Source organism: Doryrhamphus excisus, unplaced genomic scaffold, assembly GCF_037039965.1.
Source record: "Doryrhamphus excisus strain RoL-2023G ecotype Guam unplaced genomic scaffold, RoL_Dexc_Guam_v1.1 HiC_scaffold_24, whole genome shotgun sequence".
In the NCBI taxonomy this organism is placed as follows: domain Eukaryota; kingdom Metazoa; phylum Chordata; class Actinopteri; order Syngnathiformes; family Syngnathidae; genus Doryrhamphus; species Doryrhamphus excisus.
Window position 1 is genome coordinate 5,317,549 of NW_027621862.1, and position 20,488 is coordinate 5,338,036.

The 20,488-nt window shown below is 46.0% G+C and overlaps 4 protein-coding genes across 6 annotated transcripts; 2 read left to right on the top strand and 2 right to left on the bottom strand.

Annotated features, from left to right (window-relative positions):
• Window positions 1-356: 356 nt before the first annotated feature.
• Window positions 357-2,375, bottom strand: nubp2 (nucleotide binding protein 2 (MinD homolog, E. coli)). The gene is made up of 7 exons (XM_058061188.2): window positions 2,274-2,375; window positions 1,825-1,940; window positions 1,518-1,716; window positions 1,292-1,449; window positions 1,124-1,234; window positions 981-1,050; window positions 357-764 (listed from the first exon to the last, which is right to left on the bottom strand). Exons 1-7 carry the CDS (start codon window positions 2,287-2,289, stop codon window positions 625-627), a joined length of 810 nt encoding a protein of 269 aa, XP_057917171.2. The 5' UTR covers window positions 2,290-2,375; the 3' UTR covers window positions 357-624.
• A 491-nt stretch (window positions 2,376-2,866) lies between these two features.
• spsb3b (splA/ryanodine receptor domain and SOCS box containing 3b) lies at window positions 2,867-7,734 on the top strand. Its single transcript, XM_058061184.2, has 8 exons — window positions 2,867-3,072; window positions 3,266-3,440; window positions 4,379-4,517; window positions 5,135-5,336; window positions 5,431-5,618; window positions 5,697-5,799; window positions 5,916-6,041; window positions 6,793-7,734. The coding sequence occupies exons 2-8, from the start codon at window positions 3,379-3,381 to the stop codon at window positions 7,278-7,280; spliced, it is 1,308 nt and encodes a 435-aa protein (XP_057917167.2). The 5' UTR covers window positions 2,867-3,072; window positions 3,266-3,378; the 3' UTR covers window positions 7,281-7,734.
• Window positions 7,339-10,817, bottom strand: eme2 (essential meiotic structure-specific endonuclease subunit 2). Of its 3 annotated transcripts, none has more exons than XM_058061187.2 (8): window positions 10,354-10,817; window positions 10,171-10,292; window positions 10,005-10,100; window positions 9,844-9,935; window positions 9,708-9,768; window positions 9,521-9,618; window positions 9,265-9,454; window positions 7,339-8,044 (listed from the first exon to the last, which is right to left on the bottom strand). In XM_058061187.2, exons 1-8 carry the CDS (start codon window positions 10,712-10,714, stop codon window positions 7,889-7,891), a joined length of 1,176 nt encoding a protein of 391 aa, XP_057917170.2. In that variant the 5' UTR covers window positions 10,715-10,817; the 3' UTR covers window positions 7,339-7,888. The 3 variants fall into 3 exon arrangements, with proteins under 3 accessions (XP_057917170.2, XP_057917168.2, XP_057917169.2); XM_058061185.2 differs by having other exon boundaries at window positions 9,521-9,636; window positions 10,354-10,816; XM_058061186.2 differs by having other exon boundaries at window positions 9,521-9,636; window positions 10,005-10,097; window positions 10,354-10,815.
• Window positions 10,818-11,036: 219 nt separating this feature from the next.
• On the top strand, window positions 11,037-20,454 carry LOC131109302 (lysosomal dipeptide transporter MFSD1). Its single transcript, XM_058061176.2, has 13 exons — window positions 11,037-11,202; window positions 12,003-12,103; window positions 12,187-12,296; window positions 12,405-12,460; window positions 12,547-12,690; window positions 12,771-12,929; window positions 17,569-17,684; window positions 17,764-17,864; window positions 17,935-18,046; window positions 18,119-18,256; window positions 18,342-18,481; window positions 19,152-19,263; window positions 19,332-20,454. The coding sequence occupies exons 1-13, from the start codon at window positions 11,181-11,183 to the stop codon at window positions 19,467-19,469; spliced, it is 1,449 nt and encodes a 482-aa protein (XP_057917159.1). The 5' UTR covers window positions 11,037-11,180; the 3' UTR covers window positions 19,470-20,454.
• Window positions 20,455-20,488: the final 34 nt, after the last annotated feature.

The following is a 20,488-nucleotide window of genomic DNA, read 5'->3' on the forward strand; positions in this document are numbered from 1 at the left end:
TGTTGCCCTGTCGTATGTTTTCTGACGCGTTTGTCTACAATCCTGTACTATCCACTGCTATTATCCAAATGTGCCCACAAGCAAATTAAAGATTCCAACTTAGATTTGCGTGGCTTCCCAAACACCGTCAAGTATTGTTGAATATTCCCTTTTGTGTAATTGTCCAGAATGGACTAAATCTAAAACATTCCTGACTAAAATTCTGTTGTTACACACAGCAGTGCTTCTCACCTTGAGAAAGGCAGTGGGCTGACACACATTTAGAATAAAGCTCAATAAAAACATGATCTCAATGAATAGAATAGAAAAAGGAAAATAATTGCATTTAACATAACAAAACCATGTATTTAAAAGCTTTATATGTATTTATTTTATTGCCATTTTTATTTTAAACTATTTAATGTGTAATAGGTTGATTTAAAATTACATTTCAATTGTTGAGAGAATTAACATTTCACATTTGCGTTACATTCAAACAATTTGGGTTTTCATTTATTTAACTTTATTTCCACATCAAATGACATGAATAATCACATTTAAGTGGTTAGCAGAACTTCACCACTGACAGCAGTCTGTCTATGCACAGTAGTCGTCCATCAAATATAAAGCTGTGATGAGTGTCGCTCAGGCTGCCTGGAGGCTACTGAGGAGAGTGTGTGTAATTCTGCTAATGGCAGTGAAGGTGGCGCTGTTTGGGAATGACTTTAAGAAATCTTCGCCGCCTTCTATGCAGTTGCTGAGCTTGGGATCCAAGGGCACGGAACCTAGATAGAATATTGATATAATATAATAATTTGCCAATTTTTTACTGCATCATTACATAATATATTTATTTTTTTTTATTTAAAAAGTACCATAAATAAATACTGTGTGTGTGTGTATATATATATATATAGTATATACACTACGTTCTATCATACATTTCAAGGAGTGGTATATGTGGTGACATCTAGTGACTAGAAGCCAACATTACATCTCACCGAGGAAAACCGAGCCTGTGAGTTTGGCCAGCTCTTCACCACCACCTTTGGAGAAAATATTGCTGCATTCCTAAAAAGAAAGATAATTTTATATTGAATATTCATAAATAATCTGTGACAAAGGACTACAAAGGTTAACTTACGGAACAGTGAGGGCAAACAAAGCCGCTCATGTTTTCTATGATGCCGAGGATCCTCACTCCTGTTTTCTTGCAGAAGGTGACCTCTCGCCTGACGTCCCCAGTTGAAATTGCCTGTAAAACAACATACTGTCAGGGTTGGCTCATAAGATGCATGGTGCTGTTGTGTACCTGGGGTGTGGTGACCAAAACAGCTCCATCCACTTGCTTGTGCTTCTTGAAGTTCTCCAAGATAGCCAGATGCTCATCAGAGGTCCCTGGTGGTGTATCCACCAGCAGCACGTCCAGCTCTCCCCATGCAACATCTGACACAAACTGACCAATCATAGCTAGGGAGGCAACAGACAAAGATTAAGCATGGATGTTCTATTATTCATCAGATCAATGTTCGGGATACCTGTTTTCTTTGGGCCTCTCCACACCACAGCTTCATCTGGATCCTCCAATAGGAAGCCTATGGACATGAGGGCGAGGCTTTTCTCTGCATCAGCGTAGACTGGCACCCACCCCGAGTCACACTGGTGCACGTCGGGTCGACCCACACTCAGCATGCGTGGAATACTGGGGCCACACAGGTCCACGTCTAATATGCCAACCTGGTGGAGTTTCAATGTTGTTATTGTGTGTACAAAGTTTTTAAAAAATCTTCCTGCAATGGCTAGTGATCCAAATCAGCTGTAGTGATGTTATGAGCTTGCACAGGCCTTTTTCCCAGCATGCCTCAGGGCAAGAGCCAGCTCAGAGGTGATGGTGCTCTTCCCCACCCCTCCTTTTCCTGACAGAACCAAGACGATGTGCCGCACATGGGCCAGGCTGCCATCTACAACATAAACACGGGGTGTATCAATATTACAATTGTTCAATATTTAACAAGACAGTGGCGTGCCACCGTGACACACATCCGTCACCTGACAACACAAGTTCCACAAAAGTCGGTTAAAAGTTCACGTTGGATGCATTTTAAAGTATCATAACGTGAATTTTCTCTGTTAGGCTGGAATGAAAATAAGGAATCATCGCAAGTAAACCGCTTTCCTGTTAGCTAACTAGCCGATTTCTTCACTTACACAACTTGTGTTTTGTGTATTTTTCATGCTTTTAACCACTACATCACAACATTTGTACACAAATCAACAAATGACCAGCAACCTACCGTGGTTTTGTTCCATAACTGTAATTTTTGCAATTACGCAGCATCCATGCGCATTGTAGTTGTTGCCGAATACTTACCGAATATACCGGAAATGGTGGTCTGACACCGCCAATCACGTGGACACCAACTCGACCAATGGGAGAGATCTTTGCGGTGCGTTCAGGTGCTCAGTGGATGCTCGTATATTGAAAGGCCCACTGTAGTGTGAAATACATTCATTTGAGGGCATATTTTTATTACTAATTTAATATATATTTGACTTCATTCTAAGGTTTTATTTAATTTCATACAGATGAGCCATACTGAAAATGTATTGAAATTATATGCCATCAACGACTAAACTTGGGGATTGGAGGATCTCATTGTCGGCCGAGTGTCTTGGCTTTCGGCCATCAACATATGGTCACCCTACTAAAACATACTTTCGACTATAACATTGGCCTCTGATGTCTTGTGAAGTGGAAGTTAAATATGTCTAAGGCCAAAATAAATTATTTGAGAATTACAATTTCCAGCCTTGCAGTACTCGCTACATCCTGAGAGATGGGGGCGTGCGTGAGCTAGAAGGTGCTTAATTACTACCGTACAGAGGAAAAGGCAGCACAGCATTTTTTTGACAGTAGCACCAACTGGAGAGCAGTACGACAAATAAATGCATTAAATATGAATGAATTTGACTGCCAAGATAGTGGATTTTATTTTATTCCCAACCTAATCAGAAATGTATTGGACTTTTTAAACAAAATGTAACTTTTACCGAAGAATGATATGGTCCATGCACTTCATATACAGATAAAAGGTAAGACCGCAAATGAGCCTAAAAAGGTATTGTGTTTCAGTGTGATTGTAAGTCAAAATCAACAAGGAGCTTAATGACTTTCAAGTAAAAAGTGTCTGTATCTGCGTACATCATAACTAAAATGTGCAGTACTGTATAGCATTAGCCAACTATGGAAAACTCAGCACTCAAATTCAGCCTTCTCTCCACAAAGGTATTATCCAATGAGGTGAAGGCGGAGGCGTGGCCAAGTCATGTTTACGTCTGGCGGGCAGAGATTGAGAAGTGGGCCACCATAGTGTGAAGAGCACCTGTCAGTGTGGTTGGATGTACAGTAGTGGCAGTCCAATGAGCCACTGCAAGACGGGGTACAAGAAGACTTCAGTCAGGTAAGGCTGCTATTAAACACAACACAAAGCTATTTTTGTAAATGCAGCAAAGGCATTCTATACATCCACGGTGTCGTATCATGCGATGTAGCGCAGCATTTACTTTTCATACAAGCACTATTTAGTTAGATTTATGATATTATTTTTAATTATACGATTATACGTTTCGAATGGTTCTTATCACGTGCATGACAATATTCCCTGCTCACGAGTCAGCTGTCCAGATGATGCATTTACAGTATTTAGGCCAAAGCCCACTTAAAGCGAAACTAGCTCCAGACAACTAATCTAAATTGTTGGCATGCACCTGTTAAGCAAAGCAGCCACCAGCTGCTGTGCTCACTGAGGAACACATGTATGCATGGCTGCTAATCAAAATCATTTATCTTCATTTCATCTTCATTTTCATCATTTATCTAGTATAGTCAAGTAGTGTTGTGTAACAGGTTATTACCTGCAGCGGAAGCAAAATATAACAATTTTCCTATGTGAAGAGGAGAAGAAAAGTGTGGATGTTCAAGCATGCTTGACCTCATTTCTGCACATGTGCACTTGCAGTAGCAGACATCTTGCCACAGTAGCATAGCAGAAGGTTGGCTTTAGAGGTTACACAAACGCACACTCGTCCTGCTGCCAATTGTGGCATATGGGAGAGATAGAAATAGAAATAGACTAAAACACATGGTGTTCCCCTCACATATGCTGACGAAAGGTATTGTGGTTTGGATCCTATTTTAGAGTTGTATTGCCATTTAATTCAGGATAAAATATGTTGTCACTCTTGTCCTTGAGTATGCTGTCATGCAGTCTACAAATGTGATCACCACGAGTGAATCCAACAATAAAAACAGCATCATCATGAGCATCACATATGGAGAACACTGCCTTTTGTATGTGTTGTTTGGTCATAAAGTACTTTCATGGTCTGCTGCTTACAGAGTTTCCATGCTGAGAAGAGGAAGGAGCGGCCGGGCTCGACATTTGGCCTGGAGTGAAATGCGACACGGGACTGATTCCTTGGCGGTGATGCCGATATCAGGCGGACGGGAAGATTGGGACAGTCAGATGACAACACAAGTAGACGCAAACATTGCATTATTTGCAAAATATTAATAACAGAATATACTGAATAAACTGTATACAGCATGGTACAGTATATCTTTTCAAGGGACATTATTATAAAATGAAACTTGAATACATTTAAGAGTAGTCAGTGTACAGCTTGTATAGCAGTACAGATGTACTATTCGCTGAAAATAAGTCAACACACAGCCATTATTGTCTAATGGTGAGGATAGCATGACCTGGGGCTGCATGAGTGCTGCCAGGAAACATGAGCCCCAAAAATGGTTTGTGTGTTGAGTCATTTTCAGTGGATAGTACATCTATGCCGCTGTATGAGATGTATTGATTTCTATGCTATTGTCCTTTGAGAAGATGCCATAAAATGGTTAAAAGTCTGTGCAGTGCTCCCTGTGTGGAATGGCTGTGTGAAAGACACGGTCAGCATATTCAGTATTTTTGGAAGGGGGGTCTAAATTTACTTGGTGTAACATGTGACCTCCCCCTCCACCAATAAGAGGCTGAGGCCGCTTTTAGGAAAAAAGGCTATCATATTTAAAGTGTTTGAGGAGTGAGAAAAGTCTCTTGGATTTTGTTGTTTGGTAGCTCATGCTTTTATATTTTGTGTCAAGCAGGTAATCGAGTCTGAGGTGGATCACCTGGACACCTCACAGGCTGTCTCTGAGGTGGCGGCCGAGGCGGATGAGGTGGTGGAGGCCCCACCCAGCTTGGTTCCTGTGATCGGGGAGTCTTTCTGCCAGTGTGTCAGAGAAGAGGAGCTGATCGGGGGTTTAGGCATCACCCCCGAATGCCTGTGTGGAGAGGAGGACGACGGTTAGACTGATGAACATGATGCGATGAAAGATAAACAATACATCTCAGCGTGATGCACTTGTGGACGCTACAGTCATAAATATGGTGCTTTCAGGTGTCGACTGGGTGTGGGACGACAAGGTCAAGTCCTCAGGCGTGTTCCTCAGCTGCGACAACAGGAAGGTGAGCTTCCACACTGACTACAGCTGCGGCACTGCTGCCATCCGTGGCACCAAGGAGCTCAGTGACGGTCAACACTTCTGGGAAGTCAAGATGACGTCACCGGTCTATGGCACGGACATGGTAGGCAGCCATTGCAAATATATTAACAATATGGTGCATTTTTCCACGTCTAAATCAGATTGCCCAATATTTGTGTAGATGGTGGGAATAGGAACATCAGAGGTCAACCTGGAGAAGTTCAAATATAACTTTGGAAGCTTGCTGGGCCACGATGAAGACAGTTGGGGCCTTTCCTACACAGGTTTGGCCTCCAAAATAGCAAGTTTCCTTGAATGTAGAGCACATGAGCATAGCATAGCATAGCATAGCATTGTAGCTTCAAGGAAGGCTTTCTGCAAGGCTGCTTCTCTCCTAAAGGTCTCTTCCAGCATAAAGGGGACAAGGCAACATTTTCCTCGCAGTTTGGCCAAGGCTCCATCATCGGAATGCATCTGGACACCTGGCATGGTACCTTGACCTTCTACAAGAATCGACACTGCATAGGTATGTTCTCCAACACCAGATATAGATATACATTATATACTGTAGATGGGTGACTATGTATAAGTAGTAGTAACGATTTGTTTTAATAACGATTAAAATCATGAAAAGGCTGCATGGCGGACGAGTGTTTAGCATGCAGGCCTCACAGCTAGGAGACCAGAGTTCAATTCCACCCTCTGCCATCTCTGTGTGGAGTTTGCATGTTCTCCCCGTGCATGCGTGGGTTTTCTCCGGGTACTCCGGTTTCCTCCCACATTCCAAAAACATGCTAGGTTAATTGGCCACTCCAATTTGTCCATAGGTATGAATGTGAGTGTGAATGGTTGTTTGTCTATATGTGCCCCGTGATTGGCTGGCCACCAGTCCAGGGTGTACCCCGCCTTTTGCCCGAAGGCAGTTGGGATAGACTCCAGCACCCCCGCGACCCTCATGAGGATAAGCGGTAGAAAATGAATGAATGAATGATCGGCATATGCCGTAAATGCCTTTCATCGCACAACACAGTTGCGGCTAGCACTATGGCAGCCGGCAGCAATCCTTTGAAGCGTCTTACACTTTCTAAAGTCTTGCTCAGCATTGTCCTCCCACTTTTGTCTGCCACATGGAATTTTACTGCCAACACATGCCACAGAAACTATGTTGTCAGGGCAGCACGATGAAAAGCGTTGAAGTACGGCATTGAAGAACAAACACTAGGGTCAGTTGCAACTTGTTCTTTTTAAAAATCCATGCATCTGGGCCATGCCCACAGGTGTTGCTGCCACCAGGCTGCAGAACAAGAAGTTGTACCCCATGGTGTGCTCCACAGCAGCAAAGAGCAGCATGAAGGTGATTCGCTCCTGTTACACGCCCACCTCCTTGCAGTACCTCTGCTGCACGCAGCTTCGCCAAATGTTCCCGGCCTGCCGTGACTTAATAACTGCTTTGGAGTTACCCCCGGGCCTGTGCACCCTTCTCCGCACACAGCTAGGCTGGGTGTTCTCCATCACTAGTACCGACACCGACACCAACACCAGCATGGAAGCCTCTGAGCAACACAGTGACTCCACCGAGGATGACACAAGCCTCCCTTCGAAACCCAGCCCCAGTGCCTGCAGGTCGCAGAGTCCCTGCACCAATTCGCTACCCGACCTGGTCCTGCAGCCTTGCCACTGCCCCCCAACAGCCGCCAGTAGTGACTATGATAGCTGCTGCTCTGAGCCAGAAGATTACCAGAGTAAAAGATGTCGCTGGGCATGAAGTGCACCTTCAATCAGTAAGTCACTTGTGGTCTTTCCTGTTGGAAATAAGATGCTCAAACATTTGACTTGTTTATTGTATATCTGAACCTGCAATGGCAAATACCGTGTTAACCTGAATACAAGACCACCCAGTTTTTAGAAAAACCAGTAAAGACAACTCTCCATAGTGTGTGTGTGACAGGAAGAAAAGCTCAGACATACATAATTGTACATATAATAATAAAATAATAGACAGCTGACTTCTTTCTAAGGAAAATACAGCATCTTGTATTTGGGTCAATACAGTACTAACTAGTACATACTTTCAAGGATGTTTTGTAATTATTATATAAGACATACTTAACACATTAGACCAAAAACAGGAACAAGAGCTTTTTGATACGACACTTTTTGTATCTGCTAAGTTTGTTATGAACTTTCTTACTCATGCGATCAAATAAAATAAAAGCCTAAAGACAAAATCTGCACATTGAAAAATGGAATCATTATGAAGATGATACAAAGAGAGAGACTCTCTCATCACATGATCTGTGTCATCATTTGGAACATAGCACTGTGTATGTGTAACCTAATGGCACCGACAATCCACTTGGTTTAGCATCCAAGTTAGTCCAGGACCAGCTCAGGGTTCTGAGTGGTGAAGCAGCGGTAAACTCTAGCAGATACATCCGGCCCGATCCGCCTGTCTTTGCCTTCGCCCTCGACTACGAGACCAGCCAGCAGCCTCTTTTTGTCCTCTTCCGAGCCTGAGGCCTCGTATGCCTGAAATGCAACACATAAAGTCAACAAGTAATTCATATTTGTCTAATGATGATGTGACCTTAGAGTCTCATCTCTGCTATTTGCAGATGATGTGGTGCTTATGTCCTCTTTGGCTGCGACCTTCAGCGTTTACTGGGACGGTTTGCATCTGAGTGTGAAGAGTCTGGGATGAGACTCAGTACCTCCAAATCAGAGGCCATGGTTCTCAATCGGAAAAGGGTGGAGTGCTCCCTGCGGGTTGGGAATGAGGTCCTGCCCCAGGTGGAGGAGTTTTAGTATCTCGGGGTCTTGTTCGCAAGTGAGGGAAGGTGGGCAGCGTGAGGTCGACAGACGGATCGGTGCAGCCTCGGCAGTAATGCGGTCGCTGTACCAGACCGTTGAAATGAGAGCTGAGCCGGAGGGCAAAGCTCTCGATTTACCGGTCGATCTATGTTCCCACCCTCACCTATGGTCATGAGCTTTGGGTCATGACCGAAAGAATGAAATTGCGGATACAGGCGGCTGAAATGAGTTTCCTCCGTAGGGTAGCTGGACTCAGAGTGGAGTGGAGCTGCTTCTCCTTCACATCGAGAGGAGTCAGTTGAGGTGGATGCCTCCCGGACGCCTCCCTGGTGAGGTGTTCCGGGCATGCCCAGCCGGGAAAAGGCCCCGGGGCAGACCTAGGACACGCTGGAGGGATTATGTCTCACAGCTGACCTGGGAACGCCTTGGTGTCCTCCCAATGGAGCTGGAGGAGGTGGCCGGGGACCGGGAAGTCTGGGCTTCCCTACTGAGACTATACCCCCGCGACCCGGACCCGGATAAGCGGAGGAAAATGGATGGATGGATGATATGACCTGCATTTTCAAATTAGATTCAATACTAGCTTTACGAGGACAGTAATGCTTATTATTGTCATTGTAAGTACCTCACACTGAAAGGTGCTTCTAATATTGTGACTGTACAGCATTTTGTCAATATCGGTTTTAATGATCGGGGAAAAATCTGATACCCATATTGCACTTTTATGCTGATATTGGGCTGATAATTATCGGTAACGATATTGAACATCCCTATCCATCAATTTTCTATGCCGCTTGTCGTCACTCAGGTCGCAGGGATATGCTGGATAATAATAAGACGATGTATGAGTGTTTGCTGTTAATTAGAAATAGCAATTTTATGCTTATTCAGCAAAAAAAAGGATACAAATATGGCCTCTTGGTTAGGCCTGGACGTACCTGAAGTAGCAGTTGAGGTGACGGGTGGGCGGCGGTCACACACAAAGCTACAGCCGGACTCACTCTGTTCAGCTGCTGGATCTGCTTGCTCCATACTTGTTTCAACCCGGAGCCATCCTTCTCCACTCGAACCCCACTGGCCCACGAGCCGTCCACGCAGAAGGGCAAGTCCACTTTCTCCGTGAGCAACCTGCAAGGGGATGAGCGGAACGTGAGCTCTTCAATCGTGCGACTTCCAACTGGAGGGCACGCGTACTTCAATGGTCGCTTGGACAGAGACTTTGTAACCGCGCAGATGTGGTCTGTGACTTCCTGCCAACCATCCAGGAAGACCACGGACATGTTTTTATACAGCTGCAAGTACACAAGAACCTGGAGTGAAAACCACAGGAAAGGTTACTTTTACAAGATGAAGTATTTAACAGTCGATGCTCCACACTAACCTCTTCAACATTCAGATTCTCCCCACCATATTTTGACTGTATTGTTTCATGACCACGCCTCCTGTTGAGTGCAATGCATAAGAGATGAAGTTATTCAATTAGATATATGTACATCTCCTTTGGTAGACACACTGACCTGTAATCTGGCCGGGACTCGGTCACTAAGAGAGTAAGCACCTTCGCAGCATCACGACTGATGGCGGAATCCCCTCCTCCACTGTCAATCATCTGTCACGCACAACATTGAAGCCGTGAATGTGATGCACAACTAAATGACATCATTTCAAGGCAACATACTTTTTTCACAGTGATAACCATGTCCAAGAATTGGGTTGCACCTAGCACCTGCACCACCTGGTCCTCCTCCATTGTTGCACTGCCATCCTCACCCTGCTGGACACACTTGTCATGAACAGAAATGCAATAGAAGCACAAATGAGCCAAACAAGTCCATGGCAATCACCTGAGGTAAATTCCTTGTCCAGGTGATGCTGTTGGGAAGTTGCTGTTGTTCAATAATGTATCTCCACTCACATGACGACAAGGTGCCCAAAAGAATGTCAGAGCCCTCCTGTTGCAGAAGAGCTGAAAACAGGTGGATTGAATGCCAAAGCTAGTATACGATAGCGCCTGAAGGCAGCATTACCTGGATCTACACAGACGGTCAAACATTTGAGGCAATTCTCTGGCTTTAAACTGTTCAGCTGTTCTGCAGCTTCTTTCCTCTTCTGTTGCTGCTTTCTCTTCTCTTCCTTCTCTAGCTCCTTAGCAGCTCGCTTTCTCTCTCTAGCCTCCTTCATTCCCCTTCCCTTTTCCTTATCCGCCTCCATCTCCTCTTTGGAGCGACGTTTTCTTGTCTGACTAGGCCGTTTATAGCCATCAGATAGCGGTGGAGCTAAAGCCAGCTTTGCATTACTGCTACGTTTCAAATCGCCTTGTGCCCCTTCATCGCCGTCATTATCAGAATCCGATATTTCCCATATTGTAGGATTGTGTAAAGTTGTCATTTTAGAAGTTATGCATCGTCCGAAACTTCCCAGGAACGTATATGTGCAACAGTCGGTCAGTAAACGCAGCACTGTTTACATCATGTGACGGTGTCCGTCGAGGGTCAAATGAACAAAAGACGCTAGAAACTTTTTAACTTACCAACACACTGCTACAAGCCGTAACATACAACATTTTTTTTAAAAAGTGTTACTTGTAGTCTGACACTCTTCAACAAAGTTAAACCATCATTTGAAACATACATATTGACAATAAAAGACGACAAAAGCACGTGAGCTCAGGAGCCAAGTCTGCGCCTGCGCATAGTGAACAGATTTATAAAGAAAACGCTACGCCACAACAGTGCGAAGACTCATCCACATAGTTGTCAGATTCTGTATGAGCGCCATGCTAATGTAGCTTGTAAACAACACTAAATGCACTGAGTGAGCCTTTCTCCAAGCAGTCGCCTTTTCCTCTCTCAAAATGGCACAACCTGCGGAGAAAGGTACGTTTGTTAACTTTTTCATCTACAACACTGATTTCTGCTTGGTCATATGAGCCGATTCCTAGCTTGTCGTATAGAATTGGCTCACAACAATTGGCCAACTCAGCAGATTGTAGTGACTAAAAGTTGCTGAATGCCAACTTTTTGTTAATTAATGCAATTTTACCCCTTTTAAATACCTTTGTTTGTGATACCAAAATCAATTTCATCAAGTCATTTAGTATTTCAGACAAAATTGAATATCCAAAGCTAAAATAGTGTGCTTTACTTGTTCATACTTCCTAGAACAATTATTCATGTCAGTGAATATGCACGATAAGTGACTGTATTTCCACTACATCAGAATATAAGTCACAATGTATATGTGGAATCAAACTATGGAATGGATTGAGTGGATTGACCCTCAAACAATGCACAACGATGAGCCAATTCAAGAAACAATACAAGCAGTTGATGTTTGCTAAATACAAGGATGAAGAGTCTTGAACCAGTCCTGATGTGCTATATATATATCACTATATTGACACTTACTATGGTACCCATTATGGCATTGGATGCTCATATCACCTCGTACCTCGGTACGTGACAAAAATAAAATAAAAAGTTAAACTATATTGGGAAAGCAGGAAGTGAACAAATGTAACAGTACCAGATGGAGGGGTAGGATTTAATAAGTTTTGCTTCTTCCTACTCCTTTTGGAACTGTGAACTGATTATGTGATGCACTCAATTGTAATTTGATGCATGTTCAAATGAAATAAAACCATTACCATTACCATTACAATTGTGACATTTTCCAGGTTACTATCGCTTTCTGGTGCTGTTCTTCAACTGCATGTTGACATTCGGCTCCTACTTCTGCTTTGACATCCCCAGTGTTCTGCAGGATCAGTTTCAGGGGGTAATACAACTAGTGCCTGGTTCAGTGCCTTTCTATCAAGAGTGTATCAATGTAATCAAATGATAACACTTATCACTTGACAGAACCTGACATGTCCCAATGCGACAGTGATAAATGGGACAGTGGACTGTGTGGTGGGCTTGGGTATGACCCCTCAGCAGTACAATCTTCTCTATGCTATCTATGCATGGACGTAAGTGCGCACACACACACGCACACACACACACACGCACACACACACTGTAAAGACTGACCTTCCCTTGTGTATGAGTTAAACTCATCATGTTTATCTCATCATCAGGAATGCAGTAGTGGTGATCCTCGCTGGTTTCCTCATTGACAAACTGGGCAACCGCTGTAAGATGATTTCATTCCATAGTACACAATCATGCCCCTGTAATGCACACATGATATGTATTTGTTTTTATTTGGTCTCTCCACAGTCGGGGTGTTCCTTTTCTCCTTTTTGTGCGTTTTGGGTTCCTCTCTTTTCGCCCTGGGTTCCCACTTCAGAGGAACTCCCTACCTGCTGCCACTCATGCTCACAGGCCGACTCCTGTTCGGATCTGGCAACGGATCCCTGACCAGTAAGCGAAATACGTCACCACAGTATTCTTCATTCTGAGTAATTACGGTTCAACTCCTTTATTTTCAACTTCCTGTTCAGTTGTTCAGAACCGCATCACTGCCTTCTGGTTCAAGGGGAAAGAACTGGCCTTAGCTTTTGGGCTGACCTTAGCATTCTCTCGCATGGGATCCGTCCTCAACTTCTTCTTCACGCAGAGGTTTGAAGAAAGGTTTGGCATGCAGTGGACTCTCTGGGGTGGTAAGTAGTGGAAGGACCTGTAAATGTTGTGACATTATTTTCATATTACGCATGTATGGGGAGAACATGCAAACTCCACACAGAGATGGCCGAGGGTGGAATTGAACTCGGGCCTGCGTGCTAACCACTCGCCTGCCGTGCAGCCCCACAATATATGACATATTTAAGCAAAGTTGATGAGTCATGTGTCCCAGCATGTGTGGGTTTTCTCCAGGTACTCCGGTTTCCTCCCACATTCCAAAAACATGCAAAAACAACGCCTCCCGGGTGTCCTACTCGGCGGGTCCGTGGGTGGATGGGAGATGTGGTGGAGACGGGTCGGCGCTGTGGCGGAGGGTGGGACTGGGGGGCATTCACTTTTTGCGGCTGTTGGGGTGTCGTTTACCTGGTGGGCTCTGCTGCCTAGTGTGTGTGTCTCTGTCCCGCCCTGGCACTCTTGGCTCACGTGCCCGGGGGGCGGGGTTGGGCTCTTCCCCATGTGGGTCCCGGTTCTCCTGCGGTCTCTGTGGTGTCACTCCCTGGGCTGCCATGGTGACGGATGTGTTGCCGGGGCGTGGTCCCTGCTGTTCTGGTGGTTGTAGGAGCTGCCTCGGGGCGTGTGGTTTGTCCGCGGCTCCTGGTGGTCCGGGGGTGGCGTAGCTGGCACAATCTCTGGTGGAGCCCTCCGGGGGGAGCTGGCAGGCCGGACTGGCTGCCACGATGGGCTGGGTGGGGCTCGTGGTTGGTCCTGTGGCCCAGGGCTTGCTCCGGGCGGCTGGCTTGCCCGGCTCGGTTGGTCGGTAGTGCGGGGTGGGCGTGTGTGGGGCCCCGGTCCTCCCTGCTGCACTGCACCACCTCACATACATGTAGGACTTTGGGGGGTGGCCTGCAACTGGTTATGCCGGGGGCGAAGGGTTTCCTTGCGGATGCCCTTTTGTCCTCGGCATTCCTCTGGCTTGGTCACCCTTCAATTTTAACCGCACCTTAGACACTCAGTTCTGGGGGGGACCTGGGCAGGCATGGGACCCACCATTGCTCAGCTTCCCTCCACACACACACATACACATACACCACACACATAGGTCAGCCATAAGTGGCAGGCCTATTTTTAATTGCACAATCTACACAATACCATCATCACACACACAGGTGTAGCGGGCGGGACCGGAGAGCCTACTGCCTACCCCCGCGATTGGCCCGCTGGCTGCTGGGGCTTGGCGGCTCGCTCGGGGTGCCCTGGGCTGCAGGATATTTTGGTCTGGTATGCCTGGCCTTCCTGGGGTCCCGCTGGAACCAGCTGACGCCGGGGCTTGCCCTAGGGTCTTGGTTGGCGCTACCTCCCTGGGTCTGTCCTGGGTTGCGGGCCCCCACGTGCCCTTGGGGGGGCGTTCGCCGGCCTCCAGGCGGTGGGGTCCGTGTTGCTGGTGGCCGGAAGTCTACAGTGGTGGCTTGGGGTTGTTGCGCTGTGGTGGCTGCTGCGGGGACCGGGCTGTGTGTTGGGAGGGGGCCTGATCCTGCTCATGGGGAGCCTGGGTGGCGTGTGGGGATGGGGGAGCATGCTCCTCGGAGTGGGGCCTGCTGGGGGGGCGGTGCTCTTCCGGGCGTCTGCTGCCACTGGTCCTATGCTCTGCCGCATCGCTGTCCCTGTCTTTGCCCATCCCCAGTCTTGCCTTAGGGCTCGTTGGGGATGGTTCTCCGGTACGTGGATGGAGCGCTGCTGGTTCTGGGGGCGGGGGGGGGGGGGGGGGCTGGCCCTCCCGGTGGATGGTGGGGTCCGTCGGTGGCCTTGTGCTGGTCTTAACTCCTCGGCTCTGGTGCTTGGCCTCCCCATGACTTGGAGCTATGGCTCTCCCTCACGGGGGTGAGCTGACGGCGGGTGTCGGCTGGCCCAGTGGAGCGCCTCACCACTCGCCTGCTCGCCCCCTCCGCTTGCTCATGTGCGGGCCTCTTCCCCTCACCCGCTCCTTTGTCTGCCACACTGCCGTAGCCCTGATGCCGTGGCCGAGGGGAGTCTGGGGGTGCTATGCCTTGGCGGTCCGTACCTCTTTGGGCTTGGGGCCTGGTTGTGGGTCTGGGACCCCTGGGTCCCCCGCCCTGTGATGCCCCGGACGCCCCCACCCGGGGACGTGTGTGTATTGAGTGGATGGGGTGTGCGCGTGTGTCTGAGATTATTTTATGTATTTATTGTTTTAAATACTTAGATAAATAACGATTAGTTTTATTATATATATATATACGTATATATATATATATATGTGGGTGTGTGTGTATATGGCCATATAGATATACGGGGGGGGGCTCTGCGGGGGTCTGGCGCAGGGCGTTCCATCTCTACCGCCCGGTCCTCCATGGGGCAGTGTGCCCGGGCCTCTTCTGTCCTGGCCTGGGCGGTCCTATGTCGGTGGTCAGGCCTGGGGTTACCTGGGGCGGGCAGGGTTCTGCTTCCTGGGGGTGTGTGGGGGGCGGGGGGCGGCGCCTCCGGCCGTGGACGGGCTCCCTTCCGGCTGGCGGGGGCGCCCCTGTGCCCACGGGTGTGTGGCCTTCGATGTCCTTCTGCCCTAGTGGGGTATGGTCTCCCGCTGGTCTCGGGGGTGCGGCTCTCCTCCGGCCTGCTGGCGCCCTGTTGCCGGTTGGGATTGCTCCTCCATGGCCTCTTGCTGGTCTCTTCGGGGAGTTGCTTCAGGGGCGGGTCTTGGGGAGTCGGCCCTGGCTTTGCCCACACCCACGGGGCCGGGGGATCTCTGGCGGTGGGGGCTTGACCTGGCTGCGCGGGGCGGGGTTTGCTGGGTGGTAGAAGGCAGTCTCTCTCCTTTTGTCATTCTCAGTGACAATTACACATTCACACACTCGCATTCACATACATGAATATATACACAGAAGTACACACCTCCATATGGACACTCACAGCACATGGGTGCTTCTCTATACAATCAACCGTCTTATCCCTGATGTCTATATGCTTTTGGTATGCTATTATTACAGTAAAAATGATGTCAAGCAGTGAGATTTTAATTACTGTAACTGTATGGCTGTAATTGTGTTTACTATCACGGTTCATGTCTTCATTGTTACTATTGCTACTGGTAAGTTGGACTGTTTCATTTCACTGATATCATCTCCAGTGTGACCCTGAGCCATCATTGACATTTAACTGTTCTGTTTGTCACTGTTGTTGTTATGGGAATTCTTGTTGCTGCTGTTTTTGTCTCTCTCTCTACTGCCCCCCCCCACCCTACCTTTCTCTTCTTCTTTTCTGTGTTTCTTCTTGCTCCGGTCCAGTCGCTCCAAATGGCATAACAAAAACATCAAATAACGGCAAATAAAATTTCATGGTACAGGGAAGTTGTAGCCAACCTTTCCTGACACAGAGCAAATCTGTCTAGCATGTAAGGGCATTTAGATCAACAATACTATCTGCCCCAATGGCTGGACGGGACAAAAAACAAAAACAAAAAAAAAAACATGCTAGGTTAATTGGCGGCTCCAAATTGTCCATAGGTATGCAGGGCTCTACATTAAAAACCAAAATGACTTGCCCATGGGGAATCCTTAAGGTGAGAACTACTTGCCCGAACTTGCCCCATGTAAAATGAAAAGACTGCCATAATGATATCATCTCATTTTTGTGGCATCACATGAGAATCCCAAATAAAGATGAAATGATTATCATTTCTTTTGGTTGTTTTCCTACATAGATCATGACGTTGCATGGAAATCTGGATTGTCTAGAGACTTCTAGGCACTTTGCCTTTTATAAGTTGTGCACCACAATGAAACATTATTGAATAGACACATTTGTGTACTAGTAAAGTGTTTTTAATCCAGAAAAAAAGCTCAATGGTCAAACAATAATTTGTGAAGCAATGGTGAGAAAAATCCACAGAGAAATGGAAGCGCTAGATTTTGTAGCTTGTGCAAAATCAGCACTTGGTATTGGATCTAATCGCTGGTGTTTCATTGTGACCACTTCAAATTGTCACAGCAATCTGGTTCACTCACCTGTGCCATCATTTGATTTGCTGCCGCTAATAAAATACTTGTTTAGGAGGCACCCTTTCATCACTTTTTGCTGTTTTCCTTCACATGTTGATGAAGAATTAGACCATGTTGGCAGGGTGTTTTCCTAGTCAAACCATCGCTGATTGGTTGATCGCGAACAAGATCGGGTGTGGGTAAAACGCGGTCTAAATAAACGATTCTGATTGGTCCATTTCAAGATTTGCAAGGATTGCTTTGCAAATTACCACCGGAATTACGCAGTCCGTGTTTTACCAACACCCAACAAGAACCGCTTTAAAAAAAACTCTTGGCAGTACGGCATGCCAAAGTGCACTTGCCCGACGGGAATATCACTGATTAGATTTACTTGCCCCAATTTTGTTTTAACTTGCCCCGGGCCATCGGTACATCGTTATTGTCGAGCCCTGGTATGAATGTGAGTGTGAATGGTTGTTTGTCTATATGTGTCCTGTGATTGGCTGGCCACCAGTCCAGGGTGTACATCGCCTCTCGTCCCGAAGACAGCTGGGATAGGCTCCAGCACCCCCGCAACCCTTGTGAGATTAAGCGGTAGAAAATGAATGAATGAATGAATATTACTGTTATAGCATCATTAAAAAGTCAATGTTGCATTATAGGGCAGCTTTTATGTAATTCATAGGTGCTCTCCTGTGTGTGTTGAGCTTTACGTCCGCCATCATCGTCAGCACTCTGGACAAGGTGGGAATGAGGCAGCTGGGGCTGGATGGCGCCATTCAGGAGGAGTCTCGCAAAGTGGTACAAACGCTGTTCTAATCACACGAATGATCTTCTTCCATTGTGGAATTCTGTATGTCCCTCATTTTGTATTTTATAGAGAATTCAGGATGTAAAACTGCTGTCGTTGAGATACTGGCTGCTGGTTCTCACCATCATGTTCTTTTATAACGGAATCTTCCCCTTCATCGCTGATGCCAGGTAGCGACAATGAAATAGAAAATGAGCATTTCCAGACTTTTAAGAACACAACTTGTGATTCCCTGTCTAGTAAGTTCATTCAGGACAAATACATTGACTACTCTCAGAAGGAGGCGTCCTACATTGCCGGGGCCGTTTACGACAGCTCCCTCGTCCTCTCTGCCAGTGTCGGCATTCTAATCGTAAGTTGGGACTCTTGACACCGTCGAAATGTTCACTTAAAGGATGTGTGAGACATTGTCGTGGTGGTTTAGGATTATGTGGGTCTGCGGGGGATTTTCGCCGTGGCCTGTGCCTTGTTCACACTGCCCGTGTTCGGACTGCTCGCCTTCACCTTCGTCCCTCCTTTGGTTTCCACCATCTGGCTGGGAGTCACGTACTCCTTTGCTGCCGTGAGTTGGACGTGTTTGCCTGAATGTGACACAACTAGCGACCCCAGGAAGTGTTTGTGCTTTGAATTCTTGAACTCTCTTGCAGGCAAGCATGTGGCCATCCATTCCTCTCGTGGTGCCTCAAGCCACCATCGGCACAGCTATGGGCCTCGCTACCTCGATCCAGATGATCGGGATCGGCGTCTCCAATCTGGTTGTCGGGCAGATTTTGGGCACCAAAACAAGGTAGGATCCCATAATCAGTTCACAGTTCCACATGTCCAAAAGGAGTAGGAAGAAGCAAAGCTTATTAAATCCTACCCCTCCATCTGGTACTTTTACAATCAGTAACTGTTACATTTGTTCACTTCCTGCATTCCTAATATAGTTAAAGTTTTTTTTTTAAATTCTATTTATTTTATTAATTTTAATTTTTTTTATTTTTACATTTTTGTCACATACCGAAGTACGAGGTGATATGACCATACAACTTTATGGACTTTATTCCCAAAATATTACGACATTCTCCACATTCCAAAAATTCATTCATTCATTTTCTACCACTTATCCTCACGAGGGTCGCGGGGGTGCTGGAGCCTATCCCAGCCGTCTTTCCGGCGAGAGGCGGGGTACACCCTGGACTGGTGGCCAGCCAATCACAGGGCACATATAGACAAACAACCATTCACACTCACATTCATACCTATGGACAATTTGGAGTGGCCAATTAACCTAGCATGTTTTTGGAATGTGGGAGGAAACCGGAGTACCCGGAGAAAACCCACGCATGCACGGGGAGAACATGCAAACTCCACACAGAGATGGCCGAGGGGGGAATTGAACTCGAACTCGATTGAAATGTCTGATATCAGTGTGCGATGCTGTGTCTTCATGCTGCATGATTTTCTTTTTTTAGTGATACAAAGATTCCGCTGTGGCGGTGGCAGAGGATGATGATCTTCATGTTGGCCAACACCATCTGCTGCATCGTCACCTCAGTGCTGCTCAACGTTGTCGACCACAGACAGGTCTCACATCTCACGCTCCCTTGCTAATTGAAATGTACATTATTTACCACTGAATGTGTGTTGTTTAGGGTGGGATGTTGAACAAGATGACCAAAAAATCAGGACAGACCGAGAGAGAGTCTGACAGAGAGCCGCTCAACCAAAGAGAAGAAGAGGAAAGTGAGGATGAGGGAGATGAAGCACCCCCATCTCGCTCTATCAACTGAGTTTTCTCAAGTTTGAAAGTTTTTTTATACCTCTTTTTAATTGTGATGCCAGTTTTAGAGGGATTTTTACATGTTGTCATCTTTGTTTTAATATTCTGGCATTTTAAGACAACTGTTTATTACCATGGACATATTTGAATGTGTACTGAAAGAAGTGACCTTGTATGCTCTCCATTGTGTTGCACGTTCCTGGTTTCAGTTTCAAGTTCAGTCTGTATAGTACAGATAAATAAGATCTTATTAGTATTATTATTATTATTTCAAGCACTAATCATTAATCCAGAAGGACTATTAAAGGAACACGAGAAAACAAATGAAATGGAAAAATATTAATAATAACATAAACGCTGCCTCGTGCATCATGTTTTATATATCACAACCACTAGGGGGAGCTATGACATTCTTTTTCATGCAAGGCTGAAGGCAGAAAAGTCACTGTTTTTGTTTCATAAACATGCAAAATCCAAACGTAGTTCAAGAGATATTGAACAGTTAAATATACAAACAAGCATCATTTAAACATTTTTTCTCATATTTGTATTATTTAGTATGACCTAATAATGTGTGCAAATCGTCTGTGAAAATTTCCTGACTTTACTAGTACCCAATTTTTAACACTACTAAGTACAGATGCAATAAATCAATTCTTCTTACAGTGACGTCTACTTCGGATTGTGTGAAGAATTCAATTAAACACAAGATCCATGACACTGCACTGTATTTCCTCATTGAATAAATAACGAAAATAACGAATGTGTTGTAGCGAAGGGTGTATTGTGTCGCTCCAAGCTGCTGTTTCATATGTGAGCTATAGATGGCAGTATACTGGTTACCAGTGTACTGGTTAGAGCACGTGTTTGGAGGGAAAGGGCGTAGAATAAGAAGAGAAGGAAGTGTTTGCTATATGCTTCACGTGTGTAGCTAATTCTGCCTGCAAGATATTCAGTGCTGTATGTTTCTGTTGAAAACAAATGGCCAACTGAATACTGTACAGCCATCCTCACGCAGTCATTCAGCCG

Excerpts from the sequence above, each read along its gene's own strand:
- nubp2 (XM_058061188.2), bottom strand. Across the intron at positions 1,717-1,824 it reads TGAGGCATGCTGGGAAAAAG|GTTGGCATATTAGACGTGGA; the intron begins GCCTGTGCAAGC and ends AAACTCCACCAG. Across the intron at positions 1,235-1,291 it reads TTTTGGTCACCACACCCCAG|GCAATTTCAACTGGGGACGT; the intron begins GTACACAACAGC and ends GTTGTTTTACAG.
- eme2 (XM_058061185.2), bottom strand. The coding sequence starts at position 10,714 with ATGACAACTTTACACAATCCTACAATATGGGAAATATCGGATTCTGAT. Across the intron at positions 9,936-10,004 it reads TGGTTATCACTGTGAAAAAA|ATGATTGACAGTGGAGGAGG; the intron begins GTATGTTGCCTT and ends TGTGCGTGACAG. Across the intron at positions 8,045-9,264 it reads CACCTCAACTGCTACTTCAG|GCATACGAGGCCTCAGGCTC; the intron begins GTACGTCCAGGC and ends GTTGCATTTCAG.
- spsb3b (XM_058061184.2), top strand. The coding sequence starts at position 3,379 with ATGTACAGTAGTGGCAGTCCAATGAGCCACTGCAAGACGGGGTACAAG. Across the intron at positions 3,441-4,378 it reads TACAAGAAGACTTCAGTCAG|AGTTTCCATGCTGAGAAGAG; the intron begins GTAAGGCTGCTA and ends TGCTGCTTACAG. Across the intron at positions 4,518-5,134 it reads ACAGTCAGATGACAACACAA|CAGGTAATCGAGTCTGAGGT; the intron begins GTAGACGCAAAC and ends TTTTGTGTCAAG.
- LOC131109302 (XM_058061176.2), top strand. The coding sequence starts at position 11,181 with ATGGCACAACCTGCGGAGAAAG. Across the intron at positions 11,203-12,002 it reads GGCACAACCTGCGGAGAAAG|GTTACTATCGCTTTCTGGTG; the intron begins GTACGTTTGTTA and ends GACATTTTCCAG. Across the intron at positions 17,865-17,934 it reads CCCTTCATCGCTGATGCCAG|TAAGTTCATTCAGGACAAAT; the intron begins GTAGCGACAATG and ends TTCCCTGTCTAG.